The 22,014-nt window shown below is 69.5% G+C and overlaps 3 protein-coding genes across 10 annotated transcripts; 1 reads left to right on the top strand and 2 right to left on the bottom strand.

Moving 5' to 3' along the window:
* Positions 1 to 369: 369 nt before the first annotated feature.
* AKT1S1 (AKT1 substrate 1) lies at positions 370 to 6,162 on the bottom strand. 8 transcript variants are annotated; one of them, XM_062175885.1, is made up of 5 exons: positions 5,556 to 6,162; positions 3,259 to 3,638; positions 2,018 to 2,095; positions 1,778 to 1,947; positions 370 to 1,119 (listed from the first exon to the last, which is right to left on the bottom strand). In XM_062175885.1, the coding sequence occupies exons 1-5, from the start codon at positions 5,603 to 5,605 to the stop codon at positions 976 to 978; spliced, it is 822 nt and encodes a 273-aa protein (XP_062031869.1). In that variant the 5' UTR covers positions 5,606 to 6,162; the 3' UTR covers positions 370 to 975. The 8 variants fall into 8 exon arrangements, with proteins under 8 accessions (XP_062031869.1, XP_062031874.1, XP_062031868.1 ...); XM_062175890.1 differs by having other exon boundaries at positions 5,962 to 6,160; XM_062175884.1 differs by lacking the exon at positions 5,556 to 6,162 and adding an exon at positions 5,341 to 5,543.
* An 86-nt stretch (positions 6,163 to 6,248) lies between these two features.
* Positions 6,249 to 13,305, top strand: TBC1D17 (TBC1 domain family member 17). Its single transcript, XM_062175883.1, has 17 exons — positions 6,249 to 6,460; positions 6,969 to 7,067; positions 7,174 to 7,248; positions 8,006 to 8,129; positions 8,437 to 8,644; positions 9,216 to 9,327; positions 9,419 to 9,580; positions 9,853 to 9,981; positions 10,066 to 10,169; positions 10,384 to 10,478; positions 10,763 to 10,879; positions 10,954 to 11,054; positions 11,138 to 11,237; positions 11,988 to 12,085; positions 12,205 to 12,321; positions 12,494 to 12,580; positions 12,663 to 13,305. Exons 1-17 carry the CDS (start codon positions 6,440 to 6,442, stop codon positions 12,870 to 12,872), a joined length of 1,959 nt encoding a protein of 652 aa, XP_062031867.1. The 5' UTR covers positions 6,249 to 6,439; the 3' UTR covers positions 12,873 to 13,305.
* Positions 13,306 to 13,798: 493 nt separating this feature from the next.
* IL4I1 (interleukin 4 induced 1) lies at positions 13,799 to 17,569 on the bottom strand (the record flags this gene model as incomplete). The annotated part of the gene is made up of 7 exons (XM_062176753.1): positions 17,504 to 17,569; positions 17,170 to 17,408; positions 16,685 to 16,797; positions 16,010 to 16,211; positions 15,102 to 15,170; positions 14,802 to 14,938; positions 13,799 to 14,690 (listed from the first exon to the last, which is right to left on the bottom strand). Coding segments are annotated over exons 1-7 (1,665 nt in total), but the record flags the coding sequence as incomplete, so codon positions are not given.
* Between the last annotated feature and the right edge of the window lie 4,445 nt (positions 17,570 to 22,014).

The following is a 22,014-nucleotide window of genomic DNA, read 5'->3' as shown; positions in this document are numbered from 1 at the left end:
TGCTACGCGAATATCAATGGAGTTCACAGGAAAATAGCTTATACAAACGGCAGAAAATCCTATTGCTGGCGTTCCTCTGGTCGCGACCTGATGGGAAACGGAGATTCCCCGGCCACCGGCCCGACTGCCCGACTCTGGTCCACGGGGCTGGAGCCCTCCCCTGCCCATGAGTGTCCCACCCGGCCATAACGTGGGGGCAGGTGCCACCGGCCCAACTGCCCGACCGTGGTCCACGGGGCCAGAGCCCTCCTCCGCCCAAGAGTGCCCCGTTCCTGGCCCGTGCAGCTGGGGGTTATTCCAACTCCCAGCCTCGCTCTGCGCGTGTGTAAGCCGAATCCCCACAGCACACGTCACGCTCAGGGTCAGAGGTAAAACTTTTAATCTCAGAACGCCCTTCCCATTCCCGGCTCCCACCCCCTCTCCCCCCGCAGCAGGGCCGGAGAGTGAGGCCCCCTCTCCCCACGCGGGCGGACGAGGGCCCATTAAGGCACCTGTGGGCGGGAGGGGCGAGGGCTGGTGCGCCTGGCAGGCTGTTGCAGGGGCACAGGGACAGGCCGAGCAGCCATGTCAGGACGTGGGCGAGGCGGGCTAAACCAGCCCAGCCTCAGTAGTGTGAACGCGGGAAGGCCGCAGGCCGAGTCTAGACTCCAGGGCTGGGCCGCGCCCTGGCGGCCGGAGCCGCTCTGCGGGGAGAGCCCTTTCCTGCCGGCCGAGAGCTAGCCACGCCCCCGCCGGGGCCAACCAATCGCAGCAGGAGCCGTCGCTGGGCGGGACCGACCAACCCAATCGGGAGACGCCGGCGGCCGGGGCGGGGCGAGGGGCGGGGCTGGCGGGGCCGGGCAGCCCCGGCCGCGGACACGTGGGGGGCGGGCCCCAGGCCGCGCCGGCATTGGCGAGCTCCGGGGGCGGGCCGGGGGCGTCGTGTGGGGCGGGGCGGACGCAGGACCCAGCGCCCCCCCCCCCCCCCCCCCGGCCTCAGTATTTCCGCTTCAGCTTCTGGAAGTCGCTGGTGTTGAGCCGCGGCCGCGGCAGGTCCCCGAACACCTGGGTGTCGTCGGCCTCCCGCAGCACGAGCGCCCGCATGCTCGCCGCGATGCGGTCCAGGTCCGGCGAGGAGGGCTGCGGAGAGGGCGACGGGTGAGGGCGCGGCCCCGCCGCGGGCCGGGGGTGCTCACCGCCCGCTCCGTCCCTGGCCCTGCCCGACGCCCCACAGCCCTCACTCCTGCACAGGGCCTCAGATCTGCAGATCTGGCCAGGCCGCAGAGAGCCAGTGAGACCCCGTCCCTCCAGGCCTGAGCAGTGGGGCTGATGTGAGGTCCCTGGGAGGGCCCAGACAGGCCATCAGCTGTCGCTCCACACTCCCCATGCAGGCCTGGCCCCAGATGGGACCCACGTCGTAGCTGGTGGACCCTGCCTGGGCCCCTACAGCCTGGGGCAGGGGGTCCCCGCTGTGACCTGGGCCTGCGGCAGGGCAGCGGGCTCCAGCTCCAGCGACCCTCGCCCCTCCCTGGGGTCTCCCAGCGGAAGCCGGGCTACAGTCCTGGCTGTGCTCCGGGCGGGGCGAAACCTCAGGGGGCCGGGCCCTCCCAGTGCCCCGCTCGCCCTCTGCCTGGGGCGCCCAGCCCAGACCCTGCACACGGGGACGCCCTGCCCGCGACCCCGCCCAGAGCAGGCCCGTCTGCAGGGAGCAGCAGCTCTCTGGAAGCCGAGGGGAGGCCTCCATCCTCGGCTGCCCAGCGCCCTCCCGGCCGCCCCGCCCCGGCCCAGCGCCCCTCACCGGCCCGTTCTCCTCGTCCGACGACCGCGCCTCCGTCCTCTTCTCCTTGAAGGCCCAGACGGGCACGGACACGGGCAGGGACTTGGCGTACTGCTGGGTGGGCAGGGCTGAGGCCGGGGGCACTGAGGGGGCTGGGGGGCCGGCGGGGGTCTCCTCGCTGAGGCTGCCGTCTGGGGAAAGGCGCCCGTCAGCCTCGGTCCCCGCCCTCCCGCCCCACTGGGGAGGGGCCACGGCACTCACCGTCGGTGCTCTCAGGGTCCGACTCACAGAAGGGGGGCAGGTCCTGCAGCGTGGCGTCCTCGTCCATCACGAACAGCCCTGGGCAGGGGGCGGGCCCGGGCTGTGAGGGCCCCGCCATCACTGTGCCCACAGCACCCACCCCGGCTCACCCCGGGCTGTGAGGGCCCCGCCATCACTCTGCCCACAGCACCCACCCTGGCTCACCCCGGGCTGTGAGGGCCCCGCCATCACTCTGCCCACAGCACCCACCCCGGCTCACCCCGGGCTGTGAGGGCCCCACCATCACTGTGCCCACAGCACCCACCCCGGCTCACCCCGGGCTGTGAGGGCCCCGCCATCACTGTGCCCACAGCACCCACCCCGGCTCACCCCGGGCTGTGAGGGCCCCGCCATCACTCTGCCCACAGCACCCACCCCGGCTCACCCCGGGCTGTGAGGGCCCCGCCATCACTCTGCCCACAGCACCCACCCCGCTCTCCCCGGGCTGTGAGGGCCCCGCCATCACTGTGCCCACAGCACCCACCCCGGCTCACCCCGGGCTGTGAGGGCCCCGCCATCACTCTGCCCACAGCACCCACCCCGGCTCACCCCGGGCTGTGAGGGCCCCGCCATCACTGTGCCCACAGCACCCACCCCGGCTCACCCCGGGCTGTGAGGGCACTGTGCCCACAGCACCCACCCCGGCTCACCCCGGGCTGTGAGGGCCCCGCCATCACTGTGCCCACAGCACCCACCCCGGCTCACCCCAGGCTGTGAGGGCCCCGCCATCACTGTGCCCTGTGCCCACAGCACCCACCCCAGGTCATCCGCCCAGTCCCCGGCACACGCGGGGCGGCGCCAGTGTGCCTGTTTCTCCCGGGCACCAGCATCTGGCTGCAGCCCCGCGCGGGCTCAGAGAAACCGGCCGCGGCGTGACCTCCGTCTGATGGATGGAGATGGGGCCACTCGCCCGGGGTCCCACGGCTGACTCGTGACATGGCCAGGCTGAGCCAGGCTGCTCCGGGGGGGGGGGGCTCTCAGGGCGAGGCGAGAAGGCCACTCCCCAGGGGACGCCAGCCACGCCCCGCCTCCCCGGCCTCAGCTCAGGACTCCGATTCCGTGGCTGAACCACTAGCCCCTGGCCTCCAAGGAAGACACCCTGGAGCTCAGCCTGCGCCAGCCCCCGGCAGGAGCTGGCATGGGGCCCAGGGCGGGTCACACGGGGACACGAGGCCTGGGGGACCAGCCCCGCCTCACCTCACCTCCATTATCGCTGACGCCGAGCGGCCCCCCAGAGGTCTCGGTGTCCGTGGGCTCGTCCTCCTCGTCGTCCTCCCTGGACAGGGCAGGCCGGGGTGGGCTGGGTGCGGGACCGGGAGGCTGCGGCACGGGTGGGGGCGCTGGGGGCCGGGCGGCGGCGGCGGCCCTGTGGGCCAGGGCAATGTCGTGCAGGCAGCGGCGGGCGGCCTCGGCCAGCGCCCCCCGGCCGTGGGCTGCATAGGCACAGGGGCCTGGCCGGGGTGGCGGCGGCGGCGCCGCGGTCAGCAGCACCAGCTCCGTGCCTGTGCGGGCCCGGAAGCGCTCGGCGGCCCCCACCACAGCCTCCCACAGCTCCTCCGGGCGCCCCAACGCCATCTGCGCCCTGTGGGCCAGAGCAGGACACGGGGGAGCTGAGGCCTGGCTGCCGCAGCCCCCATCTACCCTGGGAGCCCACCCAGGTCCCTCCCGCCAGCATCCTGACGCCCCACAGAATGCCAACTCTGCCTCTCCTGGGCCTGCCCGGCTCACGCGGGGTCCAGGGGGTGGGGCCAGGAGCGTTTGCCTTAAGCAGACCGGGCACCCTGCCACAGAGCCCACGTTCCTCGTGGCACAGCCCTCCCTCCCCTGCGCCGTGACCCCAGCCCCAGGCCCAGGAGGGTCCTCCCGCACCCAGGACAAGGGCCCAGCCCCCCACGGGCAACACTGGGCTCTCCCCTCCGCACTGTGACCCCAGGCCCAGGCCCAGGCCCAGGAGGGTCCTCCCGCACCCAGGACAAGGGCCCAGCCCCCCACGGGCAACACTGGCTCTCCCCCCACCCCCCCGGAGCTCCCCACAGCTCTTGGCCAAGCTTTCCATCGTCCTGGTGTGGACGCAACTTTCCCTCTTCCTAAACCCAGCGGCTCCTGCTTCGGGCCCCCACCATCTCCCTGCGGAGCCTGTGGGGGGGGGGGGCATGCTGTCTGCCCGAGGACCACCCACCGCTTCTCGCCTCCGGCAAGGCTGGAGCGGCCCCAGAGGCCCTCCGCGATCCGCACGCCCCCAGGCCCTAGGCTCCCTGCACCATGGGCCACGTCATCCCCTCCGCCGTGAGCCCCTTACATCAGAGACCTGCGTCCCTGGGCAAGCAGCCTGCAGGGTCAGCTCAGGGGGCAGGGGCCTGGTCCTGTCTCGGTGTCGTCAGGGGCTGGGGGCTCAGGCCCCGCGTGCCCCTCGCAGCTCGGCATCCCAGAAGCCAGTGGGCCTGAGCCCTGCCCTGTGCCCAGACCCCACCGCTGGGCGCTCACCGACGGCCGGCGGCCCGGGCCTGCCCAGCACCGGGGTCACAGCACCCATCGGTGAGGCACCGGCCCGAAGCCCCAGGTGGGACCGGGCGGCGTGGGCCGCCGCAGTGCCCAGTGGTGGGGGGCAGGGAGGGCCACCTGACCGACAGCGCGCGGCTCCCAGCACCCAGGGAGCAGGACCTAACGGGGGGAGCCGGGCCCGGGGTGCGGGCGGGGAGTCCTGTGTGCCGGGGGCGGGGGACCCACGGAGGGGACCGGCCTCGCGGCACGACGTGACGAGCGTGAGGCGGGCAGGGGGCGGCCCCCGGGAGGAGGGCTGCTGGCCAAGCCCCCCAACCTGTCAGACTGGAAGCGGCCCTAACAAGGGGCGTGGGGCACCCCAGCGCGGGCGGACCTCCCCACGGCCCCCGGGATCCAGGGCTGACCCGCTTTCCCAGGAAAACAGGAAATCCCGCCCAGGTGAGGGCCAGGGCCGGAAGTCCCGCCTTTGGGCGGGTGAGGGGCGCTCGGAGCCCCTCCAACAACCCCCTCGGGCCCGTGGACGGCGTCCGCGGCCCAGGTGAGGACCCCTGTGGGTCCGAACACCGGAAAATGAGGGTGTCTAGGCTCTGCCTACAGTCAGACACGACGGTTCTCGCGGGCGACCCCCTCCAGCGCTCAGCCACGTGCCGCTGGGCTAGCTCTGCCCTCTGACCTATGCAGGCCATACCACTCCCGTGAGCCGGGCGCCTTCCCGGAGCCCCTCTGCCTCAGGATGGCCAAATCCTCCCAACACCGCGGTTCACAACGCCGCCTCCACTCACGTGCCCGTAGCCAGCATGGCCGGCCCGGCGCCGTCGCCGCCCTCAAAAGGCATGGCGGCGGGCTGGCGTCACTTCCGGGTGACTACCCTCCCCCCGCCACTTTCCTTATCTGGGTTGCCCGAGACCAAGATGGCCGCCACGGGGGTTCCATCCAGGTCCGTGGGAGCGTTGGCCACAGTGGCGAGCCCAAAAGAAAGATGGGGGAATTGGCTTACCAGCTTAAGCCGCTTCGATATGCCCTCAGAAAATATGGCCGCCCGCACATGCTTACACGTGACCACGAGAAACTAGGGAGGGCGGACCTAACGTTCCTCACCCTTTCTTCCACCAAGTGGAAGTGGTGCCCGTTAACGACATGGCAACCAGCCTGGCTTCACCTGCCCGTCGTGTACATGGGCTCTCTCTCTCTCTAACCTATGCCCCCTTCGAAGCCAAGGCTGGCAAAGACCCAAGATGGCAGCATTTCTCGCTTCGGTTTGCCCAGCTTCAAAATGGCGACTCGGCCCGCTTCGAGGGTGACTCAGGAATTCGCCTGGGACAGCTTCGGTCCTGGGGACGCCGACGGCTTGGTCCCGTCGTACCGAGTCCGTCAGCTCTCGTGCGACGCACAGCTCCTCTCACCTTCTTTGCCTTTATCCGTTCCTCTTCTCGAGCACCTCGCTACCTCGCCCCGCAGAGAGATGGAACTGCCCCGCATTAACATGGCCTCAGGCAAGCGGGTACGGCCGTGCCCTCGAGCAACATGGCACCCCTTGGCTTCGCTGCCAGTACACAACACGAAGCAGGAAGTGGGCGGTTTCAGGGAGACACGGGGAGGAGCTCCTGGATCCTCCCACTTGTTTACTTCGTGGTGAGCGCCGTGACACTGCGCCTGCGCACTCTCGCTGGCCTGCTCCTCTGGTAGCGTCCGCGCCATGTGACTCGTATCCTTAGAATTTCACCCCCCCCATTTCTAAAAGATGGTTTCACCCACTCCTGCTCTAGAACGCATAAGGGCGCAACCACCGTGCGGCCGTGCGGGGGAGTTTCCCTTCCGGATATGACACCACGTTGACCCGGAAAAGGAGGAGGCTGGGGCAGCTGGGTCTCGACCGAGGCTATGGAGGGAGCCGGCTACAGGGTAAGCACTGGGGGCGCATTCACTCGCTTCTGCCTATGCGAAACGACCCTGTCCGGTGATCTGCCTCTCCCCAGGCTGTGCCGGGGAGGCCCGGAACTCCACAGAGCCGTGGGAACCTCCGTTCCCCTGTAAACGCCCTGTCACCCTGCGACCCGCCCTCCAGGGTGTGGGAAGACCCTACCCCCAGCCCCGCCCCCGGGCCCTGGGGACCCTGCGAGCCCCGCCCCCTTTCGGAGCGCTCGGCCGCCCTGTGGGCGGGGCCTCCACGCGCTGACTTCCCTGGCCCGCCCCCATCGGCTCCCTTCGGGCCCCGCCCCCGCCAGACCCGCCCCCATTGGCTCCCTCCGGACCCGCCCCCATCGGCTCCCTTCGGGCCCCGCCCCCGCCAGACCCGCCCCCATTGGCTCCCGCCGGACCCGCCCCCATCGGCTCCCTTCGGGCCCCGCCCCCGCCAGACCCGCCCCCATTGGCTCCCGCCGGACCCGCCCCCATCGGGTCCCGCCCCCAGGTGGTGTTTGAGAAGGGCGGCGTGTACCTGCACACCAGCGCCAAGAAGCACCAGGACCCGGACTCGCTCATCGCGGGCGTCATCCGTGTGGTGGAGAAGGTGGGCTGGGCGGGGTGGACGCGGCGTCCGGGGGACCCGGCCTTGAGGGTGGCCGTGGCTCCCACTCGGAGGGCTGAGCCCCGGGACCTGTCCCGCTCCCCCCCAGGACGGCGATGTGCTGCTGCACTGGGCCCCCGTGGAGGAGGCCGGAGACTGCACCCAGATCCTGTTCTCCAAGAAGGTCGGTGTGCTGTGCCCTGCGTGCCCTGGCGCCGCGCGCTTCCCCGGGGTCCAGTCCCAGGCCTGCCCCTGGGGCCCGGGTCCTCTCGGCCTCTGGGTGAGATGGGTCGAGGACGCCCGTTGGAGGAAGGAGAGCGGAGGCCCCCCAGGTGCAGAGGCCACTGCCCCGCTCGCCCCCGCCCTGCGCCCCTTTCCGGCCCCGGGCGCTGGACCTGGCCAGGAAGCGAGAGGCTGCTCCTTAGCAAGGGGTCGGTGTGCTGTGAAGACCGACGGCCTCTGAGTGCCTAACTCCGCGGTGGCCGACACCACTGACTGCGGAACGTTCCCCCCGGGGCCTCCCCGGCGCCTGGCGGCTGCCTGAGGCTCAGCCACATCTCTGTCTGCAAACGCCTTCTGGCATGGACACATTTCTCCTTGTCCTGGGCACTCCCCACGGAGTGGCGTTGCCGGGCCCGGGGAGGAAGTGCTGCACCGTGTCCCCAGCCCCGGCCCTGTTGCACGTGGCCGCCAGCAGTGTACGGGGCTCGGGGTCCCTGCGCGCCCACCGCCGCTGGTCCTCGGGTCTCTGTCTCTAGCTGTTCTTGTGGGCACCGGGTGTCTTCTGCCGTGGCTGCCCAGCTGCCGCCTGGGCACCAGGAGCCTCGGGTTCTAGTCCTGGCTGTGCCGTGCCACCTCTGTGCCTCAGTTTCCCTATGAGGTTGCGCTCGTACCTAGAAGCCGTGAGTCCGTGGCCCCTCACTCTCTTCCTCTGCCCCAAGGACTCCAGTGGGGGCGACTCCTGCACCTCTGAGGAAGAGCCGACCTTTGACCCCGGCTATGAACCCGACTGGGCCGTCATCAGCACCGTGCGGCCACGGGCCCGGCCATCGGGGCCCCCGAGAGGTGGGTCGAGCTGGTGGCCGTGGGGGCCGGGGTAGGGGGACACGTTGTTCTCAGGGTCTCTGCCTCCAGTTCCAGGAGAGTAGAGGTGGCTGGGGACAGGGCGTGTAGCTGTGCCCAACCCCCTGGGCTTCTGGGTTGGCTGGGGGCGCTTCACCTGCCGAAGTCCAAGGCAGAGGGAGGCCGGGGAGCCCAGAACCGGCGCACAGCCACCAGGCTCCACTCCCCAGGCAGCGGGCAGTGGCTCAGAGTCAGGAGGCCGGGCCCCGGGGACGGCTTCCCGTGCGCCCAACACCGTGCCGTCCCCCAGGTGCAGAGCCCGGCTCCTCCCAGGGCTCCTGGGCCTTCTCGGTGAGCCTGGGGGAGCTCAAGTCCATCCGTCGGTCCAAGCCGGGCCTCAGCTGGGCCTATCTGGTCCTGGTGACCCAGGCCGGAGGCTCCCTGCCCGCCCTGCACTTCCACCGCGGGGGCACCCGGGCCCTGCTGCGCGTGCTCAGCCGCTACCTGCTGCTGGCCAGGTGAGCCGTCCCGGGGGCCCCCTCGGGGCTGGGGAAGCGGTTCAAGACAGGGAAACGCAGGTGGCCAAGGACCTGGTCTAGTGGCTGTGCGGCCCCAGGAGGTAGAAGGCGTCACCCTCCCCACGTCCCAGCACCACCCCAGGCCCGCCTCTCATTGGCTCGGCTCTGGATCACTCCCCCTTGGCCAGGGAGGTGGGCACTCTCGTGGGTCAGCCCTGGGTCACACACCCACCCCTGCTGCCAGCTCCGCTCTCTGCCTACAGCGTCACCCCAGGAGTTCCCTAGGGGCGGCTGGGGTGCTGCAGATGGCCCCAGCCTGCCCTCCCTGTCACCCCGTGTCACCCCCCCCAGCTCCCCACAGGACCCCCGCCTCAGCCCCACCCCCTGTCACCATGTCCCCACCTCAGCCCCGGCCCCTGTCACCGTGTCCCCACCTCGGCCCCGCCCCCTGTCACCATGTCCCCACCTCAGCCCCACCCCCTGTCACCGTGTCCCCGCCTCGGCCCTGCCCCCCTTCACCGTGTCCCCGCCTCAGCCCTGCCCCCTGTCACCGTGTCCCCGCCCACCCCAGCTCCCCGCAGGACTCCCGCCTCTACCTCGTCTTCCCCCATGACTCCTCCGCCCTCTCCAACTCCTTCCACCACCTGCAGCTCTTCGACCAGGACAGCTCCAACGTGGTGTCCGTGAGTGTCTCCCGCACTGGGCTTGGCGGGAGGGCGGGCAGGAGGGCAGGCCCGGGGGCTCTGCGGTGACGCCGTCCGGCCCTGTCCCCAGCGCTTCCTCCAGGACCCCTACTCCACCACCTTCAGCAGCTTCTCCCGAGTGACCAACTTCTTCCGGGGAGCCCTGCAGCCACACCCTGAGGGAGCCTCCTCCTCAGACCTGCCTGTGCCCCCCGACGACGAGCCAGAGCCTGGGTTCGAGGTCATCTCCTGTGTGAGTTACCCGGACCCTTCCCTGGGGCCCAAGAGTTCCATCCCCTGGGCAGTAGCGGCCCTGGCCGCCTCAGGGTGCATCGGGGTGAGTGCCAGGCTCTGGGTGCACCTGCCAGCTGGTACTGGCGTGGCCCTCCCTGCAGGGGGCGCCTTTGTACCCCACCACAGTAGGAGCTGCTTCCCGTCCCTGAACTGTGAGAAGGGCTGTGAGCTCTCTGGAGGACCAGATGGGGTTGGGGGCCAGCCCAGGCTTACTTGCCCTGCGTCCCACAGGTGGAACTGGGGCCACGGCCGGCCGTGGAGCGGGCTCCCCCCGTCACCGAGGAGGAGTGGGCCCACCACGTGGGCCCTGAGGGCCGCCTGCTGCGGGTCCCCGAGCTGAAGAACCGGATTTTCTCCGGGGTGAGTGCGGGGCAGGGGGCTGTGGCAGGGCTGGTGGGCAGCCGGGAGGCGGTGCCCTGAACTGCCTGCCGCCCCCCGCTCCAGGGTCTGAGCCCCGGGCTGCGGCGTGACGCCTGGAAGTTCCTGCTTGGCTACCTCAGCTGGGAGGGCTCCGCCGAGGAACACAAGGCCCATGTGCGCAAGAAAACGTGAGTGGGGAACCGCCCCTCCCTCCCCGGAACGCCCCGCCCTCCGGGCTGGGTTCCCAGGGCACACAGCAGCCAGCCCCGCACCCGCTCCATGCCCGGGCCCACCTCGCCTCCCCCTTAGAGGCTGCGACGCAGGCAGGCTGAGCCTTGTCAGGGAGGCCGGGCGGGGTGGGGGTCCCCCTCAGGTGCCAGCGCCTGGCCTCTCGCCCTGCAGGGACGAGTACTTCCGCATGAAGCTGCAGTGGAAGTCGGTGAGCCCGGAGCAGGAGCGCAGGAACTCCCTCCTGCACGGGTACCGCAGCCTCATCGGTGAGTGTGGGGGCTCGAGGGCGCGGCGTGGGTGCAGGCGGGGACAGAGGGAGCCCTTGTCCTCCAGGTTTCCCAGGGAGGGAGGTGGGGCCGAGCAGACGCCCTGGGGTCCAGGCTCGGTGCGGACTTCCCTCCCTGGCCCTGTGGGAGATGCGGTAGCTCCTGGAGCCAGCCTCGCTCCTCCACCCAGAGGGTGCTCCAAGCGGGGGCTCCGGCGATCGTGGTCCGGGGGCGGGAGGGCTCAGGGCACCTCACCCTTCCACCTTTGCACCCCGTCCCCCCAGAGAGAGACGTGAGCCGCACCGACAGGACCAACAAGTTCTACGAGGGCCCCGAGAACCCGGGACTGGGCCTGCTCAGCGACATCCTGCTCACCTACTGCATGTACCACTTCGACCTGGGTACGCCGCCGCGGGGGGCTCGCCCTCGGGGACATGTGGGCCCGGGCTGGCCCCTGACCCTCAGTCCCCCACAGGCTACGTCCAGGGCATGAGTGACCTCCTCTCCCCGATCCTCTACGTCGTTCAGAACGAGGTGGATGCCTTCTGGTGTTTCTGTGGCTTCATGGAACTCGTGGTAAGCCCGGGGCGAGGCTGGGAGACCCCGCCCCACCACGGGGTGGGGGTCCCGCCCCTCACAGCCCTCCTGCCCGCCCACAGCAGGGGAACTTTGAAGAGAGTCAAGAGACCATGAAGCGACAGCTGGGACAGCTCCTGCTGCTCCTGAGGGTGCTGGACCCGGCGCTCTGCGACTTCCTGGGTGGGTCTCCGTCGCTGACCCCCCCCCCCCGCCCTTCGCAGACAGAAGCGCCTGGGTGTGGCTCCAGCTCTCGGCTGGTTCCCGAAGCCTGGGACCGCTGCCTTCCGTCTGCATTGCTGGTTCGGTGGAAAACTCAGATCCAGCTAAGTGGCTGTCAATAGCGGGCACATCCGAGGGCAGGTGGCGATGAGGTGAGGCGCGGGGCGGGGGGGCAGGGGAGACGCCCCCGGCCACCTCGCTGAGCGGGGGCTCCGTCTGAGGACTGAAAGTCTTCCAGCCCGGGCTTCCGTGGGCGGCGTGCAGTGCTGTCCGTCCCCCAGGAGGAGGTACCAGGACGGTTTTAGCGATTCCCGTGGCGACGAGCAGCCTGGGTGGTGTCTCGGGGTTGAAGTGTGAGAAAGGACTCGATGCAGGGCAGCTGTCCACCCACGCGTGTCCTGCTCACTGCTGCTCTCTGGCCCGGCCGGCACAGCCCCAGGTCGCGGAGGGCCCGCATCCTCGAGCCCCCCCGGCGGCGGGCGCTGGGCATGCTGGTCTGGGAGCCGTGGGAATGGCCACTTCCTGTAGACTGTGGAATGCAGGGTGGGCGTCACGCGCCAGGCCTGGGCGCCCTAACCCCAGAGATACGGCAGCCAGATACTGCGGGGTCCCAGCCCAGCGGCGGTCAGGAGGGGTTTTGGTGTGGCTCCTGGTGGCCAGCAGGTGCACCAGCTGTGGGCGAGGCTGGCTTGGCACCCTGTCCTCCCCCAGACTCCCAGGACTCCGGCTCTCTCTGCTTCTGCTTCCGGTGGCTGCTCATCTGGTTCAAGAGGGAGTTCCCCTTCCCCGACGTCCTCCGCCTGTGGGAGGTGGGCCAGCAGCGCGGTGGGGGTGCGGCGGGGGAGCTAGGGGGAGGGGCAGTGGGTTCTGCAGATGGCAGAGCTGGGGAGGGCAGGCCCCAGCGCCTCCTCCTCCCTCGCCTCCCCAGGTGCTGTGGACAGGGCTCCCTGGTCCCAATCTGCACCTGCTGGTGGCCTGTGCCATCTTGGACATGGAGCGCGACACCCTCATGCTGTCCGGGTTCGGCTCCAACGAGATCCTCAAGGTGAGGCCTCTCCCTCCTGTTCCCACGCTGGCCTAGGGCCCTGGGCCCCTTGTAGACACGGCATGGGGACGCCCAAGGTGGCCCCTGGAGATGAGGTCAGCCGTGGATGCCCAGGGGACAGGACCTGGGGGGGTGAAGGCCCCACGGAGGCCTGACCCGCCCCCTCCCGCAGCACATCAACGAGCTGACCATGAAGCTGAGCGTGGAGGACGTGCTGACGCGGGCCGAGGGCCTCTACCGGCAGCTGACCGCCTGCCCCGTGAGTGTGCGACCCTGCCCACGGCCGCCTCAGCCCGCCTCTCCCCCACACCCCCCTGACCTCCTTGCCCGCGCCCCGCCAGGAGCTGCCCCACAACGTCCAGCAGGTGCTGGGCATGGTGCCGCCCGCAGAGCCGCGCAGCCCCTCGCCCCCTGCCTCCCCGCTGCCGCTGTCGCCCACCCGGGCGCCGCCTGCGCCGCCGCCGCCGCCCGCAGACGCAGCCCCGCAGCCGGACAGCAGCCTGGAGATCCTGCCGGAGGACGACGACGACGACGACAGGGTGGACTCCTAACCGCTGGGCCAGGCCCCAGCCCCGCACAGGCACTTTATCCCGCCTCCCGCCCGCCGCGGAGCCCCGGGAGCGGAGGGGCGTGGCTGCCCGCCCGGCCGGGTCCCCTCGCGCCCTTCTCATAGGCCGGTTTCAGTAAACTGACCGCTCTCGCGTCCGCTGGCCCGCTGCTGGGGGGACCCGGCCGGGGCGGGGGTGGTGCTTTGCAGGCCCTCGGGCCCGTGGGCGGAGCCAAAGCCTTAGCACATGACCCCGGCCTGGCCAATGGGCCGCGAGGGGCGGTCCCCGGCGGGCGCAGGCTCCCCCGCTTTTCCTGGGCGAGCGCGATGCTCGGGACTGTGGCCTATACTGGACGCTTCCTGGACATGACCGCAGTGGCGGGCCCTGCCTACAGCTGTTGCTTACGTAACAAATAAAGTTGCCGCTGTTTAACTACCGCCGGCCTCGTGATGGGGGGGGCGGTCACCGCGATGGCCCCTTAGGCCGCGGGTCCTGCCTCCGCCCCGCGCCCATGCGGGCCCACGCAGAAGCCCGACCACAAGGCTTTCTCCAAAAATACTTTAATGTGAGGTCCTCTTGTGGGTGGTGTGCGGGGGAGATAACAGGGGCTGGCCTGACGCCGCGGTGGCCCCTCCCTTGGACCCTTTGCACGGGGGGCTGCTGGCCGGGAACACTTGCATGGGCACCTCCGAGATGGCCTCCGAGCTCGCCTCCGCGCCAGCCTCCCCACCGGCCTCCGGGGGCTCACTCCCTGCCTGGCCTTCGGGGCCGGCCTCCGGGAGCGGTCGGCCCTGCGCCTCCGGGCTGGACTCGGCAGGGGGATGCCCCTGGCCCTCCGGGCCGGCCTCGGGAAGGGGATGCCCCTGGCCCTCGGGGCCGGCCTCGGTGTGCGCGTGGCCCTGCGCCGGCCCCTGCTCCTGCCCCTGCTCCTGCTCCTGCTCCTGCTCCTGCTCCTCCGGGCTGGCCTCGGCCGCCGCGTGCTCCGGCTCCACGGGCCCGGCCGCCGCGTGCGCGCGCTTCTGCTCCTCCGGGTTGGCCGAGGCGTGCACGTGACGCTCGCGGTTGTTGATTCTCATGGCGGCCCGCAGCGCGGACTTGACCGCCGTCTCCACCCAGCCGTGCGGGAGGGCCGTGTGCTCGCCCGCGAAGTAGATGCGGCCGTAGGGGACGGCCCAGTCGTACTCGGGCCCGCTGTCCGGGTCGGCCTGCCAGAGCTGCGGCGGCTGCACCACGAAGCCGCCCTGGCTGTGCGGGTCCTCCGCCCAGCGCTTGACCACGCCGCTGCCGTCCCACAGGCGGTACACGAGCGGCCCGTGCAGCGCCGCCACGTCGTCCAGCGCCACGCGCAGCGACTGCTGCAGGCTCAGGCCGGCGAAGGGCGCCGCCGCGTCCGACCACGTGTAGGAGGCCAGCAGCAGCGCGCCCTCGCCGGGCGGCGGGTAGTAGATGACGCGCGAGGGCCGGTCGGTGCTCGAGTGGCCGCCCTCGATGTGCTCGTCGTGCCAGAAGGGCCGGCGGAAGCTCAGGAACACTTTGGTGGCCGGCACGTAGTGCAGCCCGCGCAGCGCCTCCTGCCGCTTGCGCGACAGCGGCGGCGAGAAGGTGATGCGCTGCAGGGCCGGGCCGCTGGCCGTCACCAGCACCACGTCGGCCGTCAGCGCCTTGAGGTTGTGCACGCGGCGCGAGGCGGCGATGTGCACGCGCACGTCGTGCGGGCCCTGCGTCATGCCCACGACCGGCGCGTTCAGCAGCACGGGCCCCGACAGCGAGCTGAGCAGCGCGCGCGGCAGCAGGTCCCAGCCGCCCACGATGCGGCTGTACCTGCGGGCGGCGGGCGGGCCGGGGTCAGCGCTGCCCGGAGGCCGTGCGGCCCCAGGACCCCCACCCACACACACACACACCGCCTCCCCCCCGCGGCCCCGCCGTGCTCACCGGAGCCGGTCGCTGAGGCAGCTGTGGGCCCGCAAGGCCTCGGCGAAGCTCAGGTAGAAGAAGCCGTCCTTGGACAGCACGTCGCCCAGCAGCCGCACGGCCGGCTGGCTCAGGTTGCCCTCCCCGAGGAGGTATTCCTGCGGGGCGGCCGGGCGCGCGTCAGCACCCGCACGGCTTCCCCTCGCCCTTCTAGGGGCAGGTGAGAGACCCAGGACCCAGAGGAGGGCGGTGCCGGGTCCTTCTCGGGTGGGCGCCCTCTGCCCGCGTTCCTACAGCGGGCCGCGGGCTCGCCCCACTCACCAGCAGCGTGTGCCTCTCAAACTTCTTCATGGCCTTCTTGCAGCCCATGTCTTTGAGATCCTTAACGGCCTGGCAAGGAGCAAGCGGGCGGTGCTGAGCGCGGGGCCGGAAGTCCCCCCGCACTCGGGGGCGCCCATCCCGGCTCGCCCTGCGCCTCTGGCCCCCTGTGAGCGCCCTGAGGGCGGGGACGGTGGCTGTCTCAGGGCAGAACTTCCCCTCCCCCCACCCCACCCCCGCATCCCTGCATGGCTCCCCCGCCCCTAGCATCACAGGGTTCCAGGCAGCCCATGGGTCACCTCCCCTGACAGCAGCTGGGTCGGGTGCACAGGCGCCACCCCCCACCCCATCTGTGCCCGGCACACGTGCACCCACCCACACATTCTGCTGAAGTCACACCCCCACTTCCGGGAACCCTGCCCCACCGCACCCCAGCTGTCCTGTCTGCCACGCCCTGGGGGTCGGGCTCCTGTGCGGGGTGTGCTGTTCAGCACCCACTCCCCCTGCGCTTGCTCCACGCTTCCCCAGAAATGGCCTGGACTCGGCCCTGCCCCCGGCCAGCTCCCACCTCAGGGCCCGGGGTGGAGGGGACACGGAGCAGTCCTGGAGGCGTGAGCAGGAAGGGGTAGGGTGCTGGGAGCCACTGGGCCCACCACAAGGACTTGGAGAGAAAAAAAAAAAATGAGGCGGAGGCAGGGGAGCCACGAGACCTTCAGGGCTGCAGCCCGAGCCTGCGCCTTCGTCCTGGAGGCCCTGGGGAGCCCGGGAAGAGGCTGGGCCAAGGGTGGGCAGACAGGACCAGGCCAGGGCTGGGGCCGGACAGAGAGAGGGAAACAGGCAGCAGGAGGGAGCGAGCAGGGCGCCCGGCGGCCTCCCTGGGACCCCGGTGCCGAGGGGAGGGGGGCGCCCACCTTGTTGAGGGCCATCTGGTAGATCTCCTCGGGCGCGTGGCCCCGCTCCCGGGGGCGCAGGCTGTAGCCCAGCTTCTCGGGCATCTTCTCCACCACGTAGTTGCGCAGCTTCACCTCGCTCACCTCCGTCCAGGTGTTCTCGTCGTACTGGGTGAACTTGGTCAGGTTGAGCCCCAGGCTCTTACAGAGCTCGTGCAGGATCCTGCGGGCGGCACGGAGGCCGGGTGAGGGGCGGCCTGAGGCCGGCACCGGGGCCCTGACGAAACGGGCACGGACGGCAGCGGGCAGAGCCAGCATGGGGACAGGGCTCAGCCTGGGGAGTGGCCTTCACCAGGGATGCAGCCGGCGCCTGGATTCCGTCTGGGAATGGGGGCAGAGTTCCGGCTGGGTGGAGGCCAAGCTCAGGCCGGCCGGGGCCGGGTCAGGGCCAGCCGGGGGTCTGGCCCGAGGGGTAGCCTCAGCTTCACAGGAGGCACTAGGGGTGTTGATGCCAGGGCGGCCGTGAGGCTGGGATCAGGTGAGGACGGGGCCGGAGGTTGGATCTGGAACCAACTTGCATGGTGGCTGGGGGTGGCGGGGTGGGGACGGGGCTGCCGTTGGGCCTGGAGCGGTGCTGGAGCTGGGGTGGGTGGAGTCTGGGCAGAGTGGGGCTGGGGTGGCCAGGCCAGGCCTCACCTGTGAGAGCTGGGCATGCGCATGGCTCCCAGCTCCCCGATCCAGCCCGTCTTCCGGTCCCGGAAGGTGAAGATGCGGCCCCCGATCCTGTTATCTGCCTCCAGGATGGTGACCTGAGTGGGTGGGTGGCCGGCTAGGCCTTCAGCAGCTCCCACAGACGCCCACACGCCTCCCCCACGCCCACAGCAGCACAGGGCTGGAGCCCCAGGAAGCAGAGGGGGGAGCTCCCCAGCCAGCCTGCTCTGGGAAGGGGTGGGGACGCTTCCCCCACCGAGAAGCCCCGGGGCGGCCGGTTCTCATTCCTGGAGCTCCCGAGGAGCGATTCCCCCTGGTGGAATCTCCGTGTCCACCTGCTCCCCAGCCGACATCCAGGGTGACTCAGAGCGGGGCTTCCCTCGGGGGCTGGAGAGTCAGGGGCTTTCGGGGGTGGTTCCCTCTCTCCACTCCCCACCCAGCCCGGGCAAGGGGGACGCCGCGCTTCTCACCTTGTGTCCAGCATCGCTGAGCACCTTGGCGGCCACCAGGCCGGCCACGCCCGCGCCGACCACAATCACTTTTTGGGGCTTCAGCGTCCGGTTGAGGCCCAAGGTCACCACTTTGAGCAGCTGCTCATAGTCGGGGTCGTGCATGCACTTGGCGAAGGGGTCTGGGTTGGGGGCGGCCTTCCAGTCCAAGGAGGCCACCAGGCTGAGGAGGGTGGGGAAGAGGACGAGGAGGCGCAGGGCTGCGGAACAGGAGGCCGGGGGTCAGCAGGCACCGACGGGCGCACAGCCTCACCTGGCCCGGGCCCTCCCACCCCCCGCCACCCTGCTTACTTACCCAGTGGGGCCATGGCTGGCGGGTAAGGGATGTGTCTGGGTGGAGGAGAAGCAGGGGCCGCTGGGACCGGGGGCCTCCGTCCCTCCGTGGGCTGCCCCCTGACCCCTGCCTCCCAACCTGCGTCTGCCCAGCCCTCAGACGGGGAGGGCCTGGGTCCCACTGCCCCCGCGCCTGCCCCGGCCTGGCCCCTGCCGCCGGCCATCCCTCTGTGCCTCTGCTCCGTGCTCTGACACACCAGTGGGACACGCCAGCCGCTCTCCTGCGCAGTCTGCCCCGGGCCCCCTCTGCGCCCCTTAAACGTGCGGGGAGCCCCGCCCTCCCTCTGGGAAGCCGGGCTGTGGGGAAATGAAACTGCCTTGTTGGAGTTGAAGGTCAGGGGCTCAGGGGGCGGCGGTGGGAGGGGGGGCCGCTCTGTTTTCTTCCTCTTGCCCCAAATAGTTTTGGGGGCAGTTGGGAGGGTGGAAATAAATGCTCAGGTGACCATGCCGAGGGCGGGGGCTACCCGTCTCTGGCCTTGAAGTGCAGCCCCTGGGTCACACCGTCTTTCTCCTGTGTCAGCCGCTGCCACACACTGCAGGCCCCTGGCTGCTCCAATCCCTTTCTACATCTCACTGAGCCTCAGTCTCCCCCTCTGAGAAATGGGCGCAGCAGTGGGGCCGCAGCGCCTAGGCCTGCATCCTGAGCCCAGCACGTGCCAGCCGGGGCCTCAGGGCCATGCCTTGCCCTGTGTGTGGCTGTCAGAGGAGGCCGTGACAGCAGGGTAGGATTGTGTGATACAGGTGAGGTCCCGCCCACAGCCCGGGGTCTGCACCAGAACCTGCTCCCTGGGAAATGCTGGGGTGCTGGAGGGCTGGGGGTGGCCGTGGCAGGAGGATGTGCCGGGGGCGCGCGCCGGCCTTTCCCTCCTGATGTGCCCGGGGCACGTGCTGGCCTCTCCCTCTGCCCTGGCCTTGGGAACCACTGAGGCCGCGCTCGGCTCAGGGACTGGCCCAAGGGAGTCTCCGCCACCCCACCCCGCCCCAGGGTGCTTTTCCCTGAGGGGCAGGTGGCAGGGAGAACCTGATGGCCTGGCTCCAAGGAGTCCACAGGCCACAGGGTCTCCCCAGACCCTCAGCGGGCAGGACAGAGGAGCACAGTGAGTGTGTCCCCGGGCTGGGCGGCGGGTGGATTTTCTAGGGGAACAGAGGGAGGGGGCACCACCAATGACCTGGGTGGGAAACTCCAGCAGTCAATCAAAATGGGATGTGGTTTGGGGGGCGAGGTCTGAGCAGGAGAACGTGTGAAGAAGGCCAGGCAGGAGCCAGTGGCCGGGAAGGACAAAGTCGGAGCTGGACACAGCAGCAGAGGCTCAGGACGGCCCAGTGCCCGGGACCCTCGCGAGGCCCAGCTGGGGCAGATGAAGAAACCGAGGTGGGGAGGACAGGACGCGTCCTGGGCCGCAGCGGCCGCAGCACTGGGGGGTCCTCCCCAGCTCCCCGTTCCCCATGCTCCCGGCTCCGGCTCGTGCCAGCGCCCACTCCTGCCAAAGGTAGAGGGCTCCCAGGTTCCCGGGGGCTGCTGGGCCCGAGGTGGCCCCAGTCTTTCCCACAGCTCGCCGAGCCCATGCCAGCCTCACCCCGCAGTCATGGGTGACCCCGTCCAGGGGCAGAGTGGCCTGAGGGGCGGGCTCTCACAGGGCAGGGTCCAACCAGGGCCCTCCTGTGGATAGACTGATCCCTTGTCCATCTCCCTCCCTCACTGCAGTAACCACTTTGACAGGTGCTGAGCGGTCCCCACCTGACAGGGCCCAGAGACATCTCCAGTGGCCAGAGGCCGGCCTGTGCGGCCAGCCCAGCTTCTGCTGGTGCCCGGAACCACTGTCACCACAGCTCGGGCTTGGGGATTCGGGGTGGGGCCGGGGCACCCTGGCCCAGTGCACCCACCCCTGGTGACATGGTGCAATTCCAGGGAGCACCCGCTGTGCCAGGACAGAGCGGGTCAGCCAGGGCAAGTCAGACACCCGGAAGGCCACACGGCAGAACCGGAGAGTCCTTGGGGCCAGGGGATTCTGGGTTTTGGGGGGATTGCCTTTCTCCTCTGGGGCTTTTCGTACGCAGTGCTTACTGCTCCTGCAGCCAAGGGGAGATTCCCACTGCTCTTAGCGTGAAGCAAGGCGCCCCACAGCCCGGGCAGCCGGGGCGAGGTGGAGCCCTGCTGGCAGACCAGCGGCGGGACCTGGCTGATTGTTCCTGATAACCCCGGAGACTCGTGTCCAGAACGGGGCAGGGGCGGGCGGCGTGCAGACCAGGGCAGACGGTTGAGGAGAAAGCGGGTAGGACCGGGGTCAGGGCCCATGCGTGGTGCGCACAGGGGACAGAGTGAGGCAGGGGCAGAGGTGACATGAGTGACCCCAAGCGTGTCTGCTTCAGTTGCCTTTGGGGTATTCTGGTTCTTCGTAGTTTCTAGAAGGTCAATCCCTCCAGGTAGAAATGGCCTTCGGGGCAACAATCCTACCCAGTGACCTAATGGCCGTGTTGCCAGCAGCCAGAGGCCTGGTCCCGGCCCGACTGCGAGCCCCTGGGCCCACCAGAGGCCACACGGTCACGCTGGAGACAGGCTGCTCCTTCTACATTCTTCGGAGTGTCCAGAGACCCTGGGCGGTCAGTAGCAGGACTAGAGCCTCAGATGGGGACAGCGGCTGCCCAGGAACCCCGGCAAGGGAGGAGGACAGATGTAAGAGGCCCCTCGATCCTCGCTCGGGACCCAGGACCAGTGCCCCCTCCCCACAGAGCCCCCTGCCCTCCTCCCATTTCCACAACAGGCCAGGGCCCGGGGGGGGCACTCACTGCATAGCTGCCTCTGGGGGGCTCTCTCAGCACCCATGGCCTTTCTGGTTAGCCTGGGACAGAAGTCATCCTGAGGTCTATGCAGAAGCGGGGTGAAAGGTGGTGGCTGTGTCCTGCTGCCCTTGTTAGGCCAGAGATGCCAGGTCCTGGGGTGGGGTCAGAGAGGTTAGGAGGCTGGGGGGGCAGGCCCGCCTCTTCCCAAAGCGCTCTATCACCAGCAAAAATGGGGGCGAGGCGGCTGCACCCTCACTGCCGGCGGCACGCACTCCCAGGACGGGGTCATTTTAAAGCAAAGCCCAGACACTCAGCACTGGGACGTGGCTCTGACGGCGGCTGGGGGCTCTGCAGGCTGCTGGGTCCGCCCCTGCCCTCTGTGCAGCCACACACACAATGTGCACCGCGGGCGGCTAGGTTCCAAGGAAGCTAATTCACACAGCCAGGGAGCTGGCGCTGGGGCACAGCAGGTTAAGCCTCCGCCTGCCTCACCAGCATCCCGGTTGCTCCACTTCCTACCCAGCTCCCTGCTAATACGCCTGGGAAAACAGCACCCACCTGGAGACCTGGCAGATGCGAGATCTCTCTCTCTGCCTTTCTTTCTTTTTTTTTTTTTTTTTATTTTTGACAGGCAGAGTGGACAGTGAGAGAGAGACAGAGAGAAAGGTCTTCCTTTTGCCATTGGTTCACCCTCCAATGGCCACCGCGGTAGCGCACTGCGGCCGACGCACCGTGCTGTTCCGATGGCAGGAGCCAGGTGCTTATCCTGGTCTCCCATGCGGGTGCAGGGCCCAAGCACTTGGGCCATCCTCCACTGCACTCCCTGGCCACAGCAGAGAGCTGGCCTGGAAGAGGGGCAACCGGGACAGGATCGGTGCCCCAACCGGGACTAGAACCCGGTGTGCCGGCGCCGCAAGGCGGAGGATTAGCCTGTTGAGCCATGGCGCCGGCCTCTCTCTGCCTTTCAAGTGTATATGTGGAAGTGGGGCTGGAGGTGGCAAAAACGACTCTCACCTACTCCAAAAGGTAAGTACTTGCTTTAGAAAACCAACCATAGCGCCATCACATTAAAAATGACAGCGATTCCCTAAGATGAAGCCAGCGTTCACACTTCCTGGTTGTCTTACGAGGTTTTTCACAGCTGGTTTGTGAGGATCGATTCACTGGCACTGAGTGACTGAGCGCCTGTCGCTGTCGCTCGTGGGTCTGCGACTTTGGATGGGGCGTGGTTAATGTGACCTGGGGCACTGGGAGGTGGCACGGTTCCTGCCATGGGAAATCGTGGTGCTCCTGGCGACAGCTGGGTGCTGCACCGAGGTGAGTCACTGACCGAGGTGGCCAGTGGCCAATGTGTGGTGCCGGAGGACAGGCCTGAGGGACAGCCGGGTCCCCAGAGGTGGACCTGGCTCCCGCAGGGGGTGGTCCCCTCCCTGGAGGGCCGCTGGTCTGTCTACAGGCAGACTGTGGAAGCAGCATTTTGGGGAGCAGTGGTGTGCCGGAGCGGGGCTCACAGCGATTCACAAGAGCTGACTTCAACCTTCAGGATTCTTAGCTTTCGCTTGGTTAAGTCATTCACCATTTTACAGAAATCACACTTCATCAAAAAAACCAAACACCAAAACCTCAGGACCGCTCGCTTCCCAGCAACCCGAGCGGACTTCACACTGTTGCGCAAGCTCTTCAGATGGACGT

The sequence above is a fragment of the Lepus europaeus genome, chromosome 19 (genome assembly GCF_033115175.1).
Source record: "Lepus europaeus isolate LE1 chromosome 19, mLepTim1.pri, whole genome shotgun sequence".
Taxonomy (NCBI): Eukaryota; Metazoa; Chordata; class Mammalia; order Lagomorpha; family Leporidae; genus Lepus; species Lepus europaeus.
The sequence above is the reverse complement of the archived record's forward strand: the minus strand, read 5'-3'. Positions and strand labels throughout refer to the sequence as shown.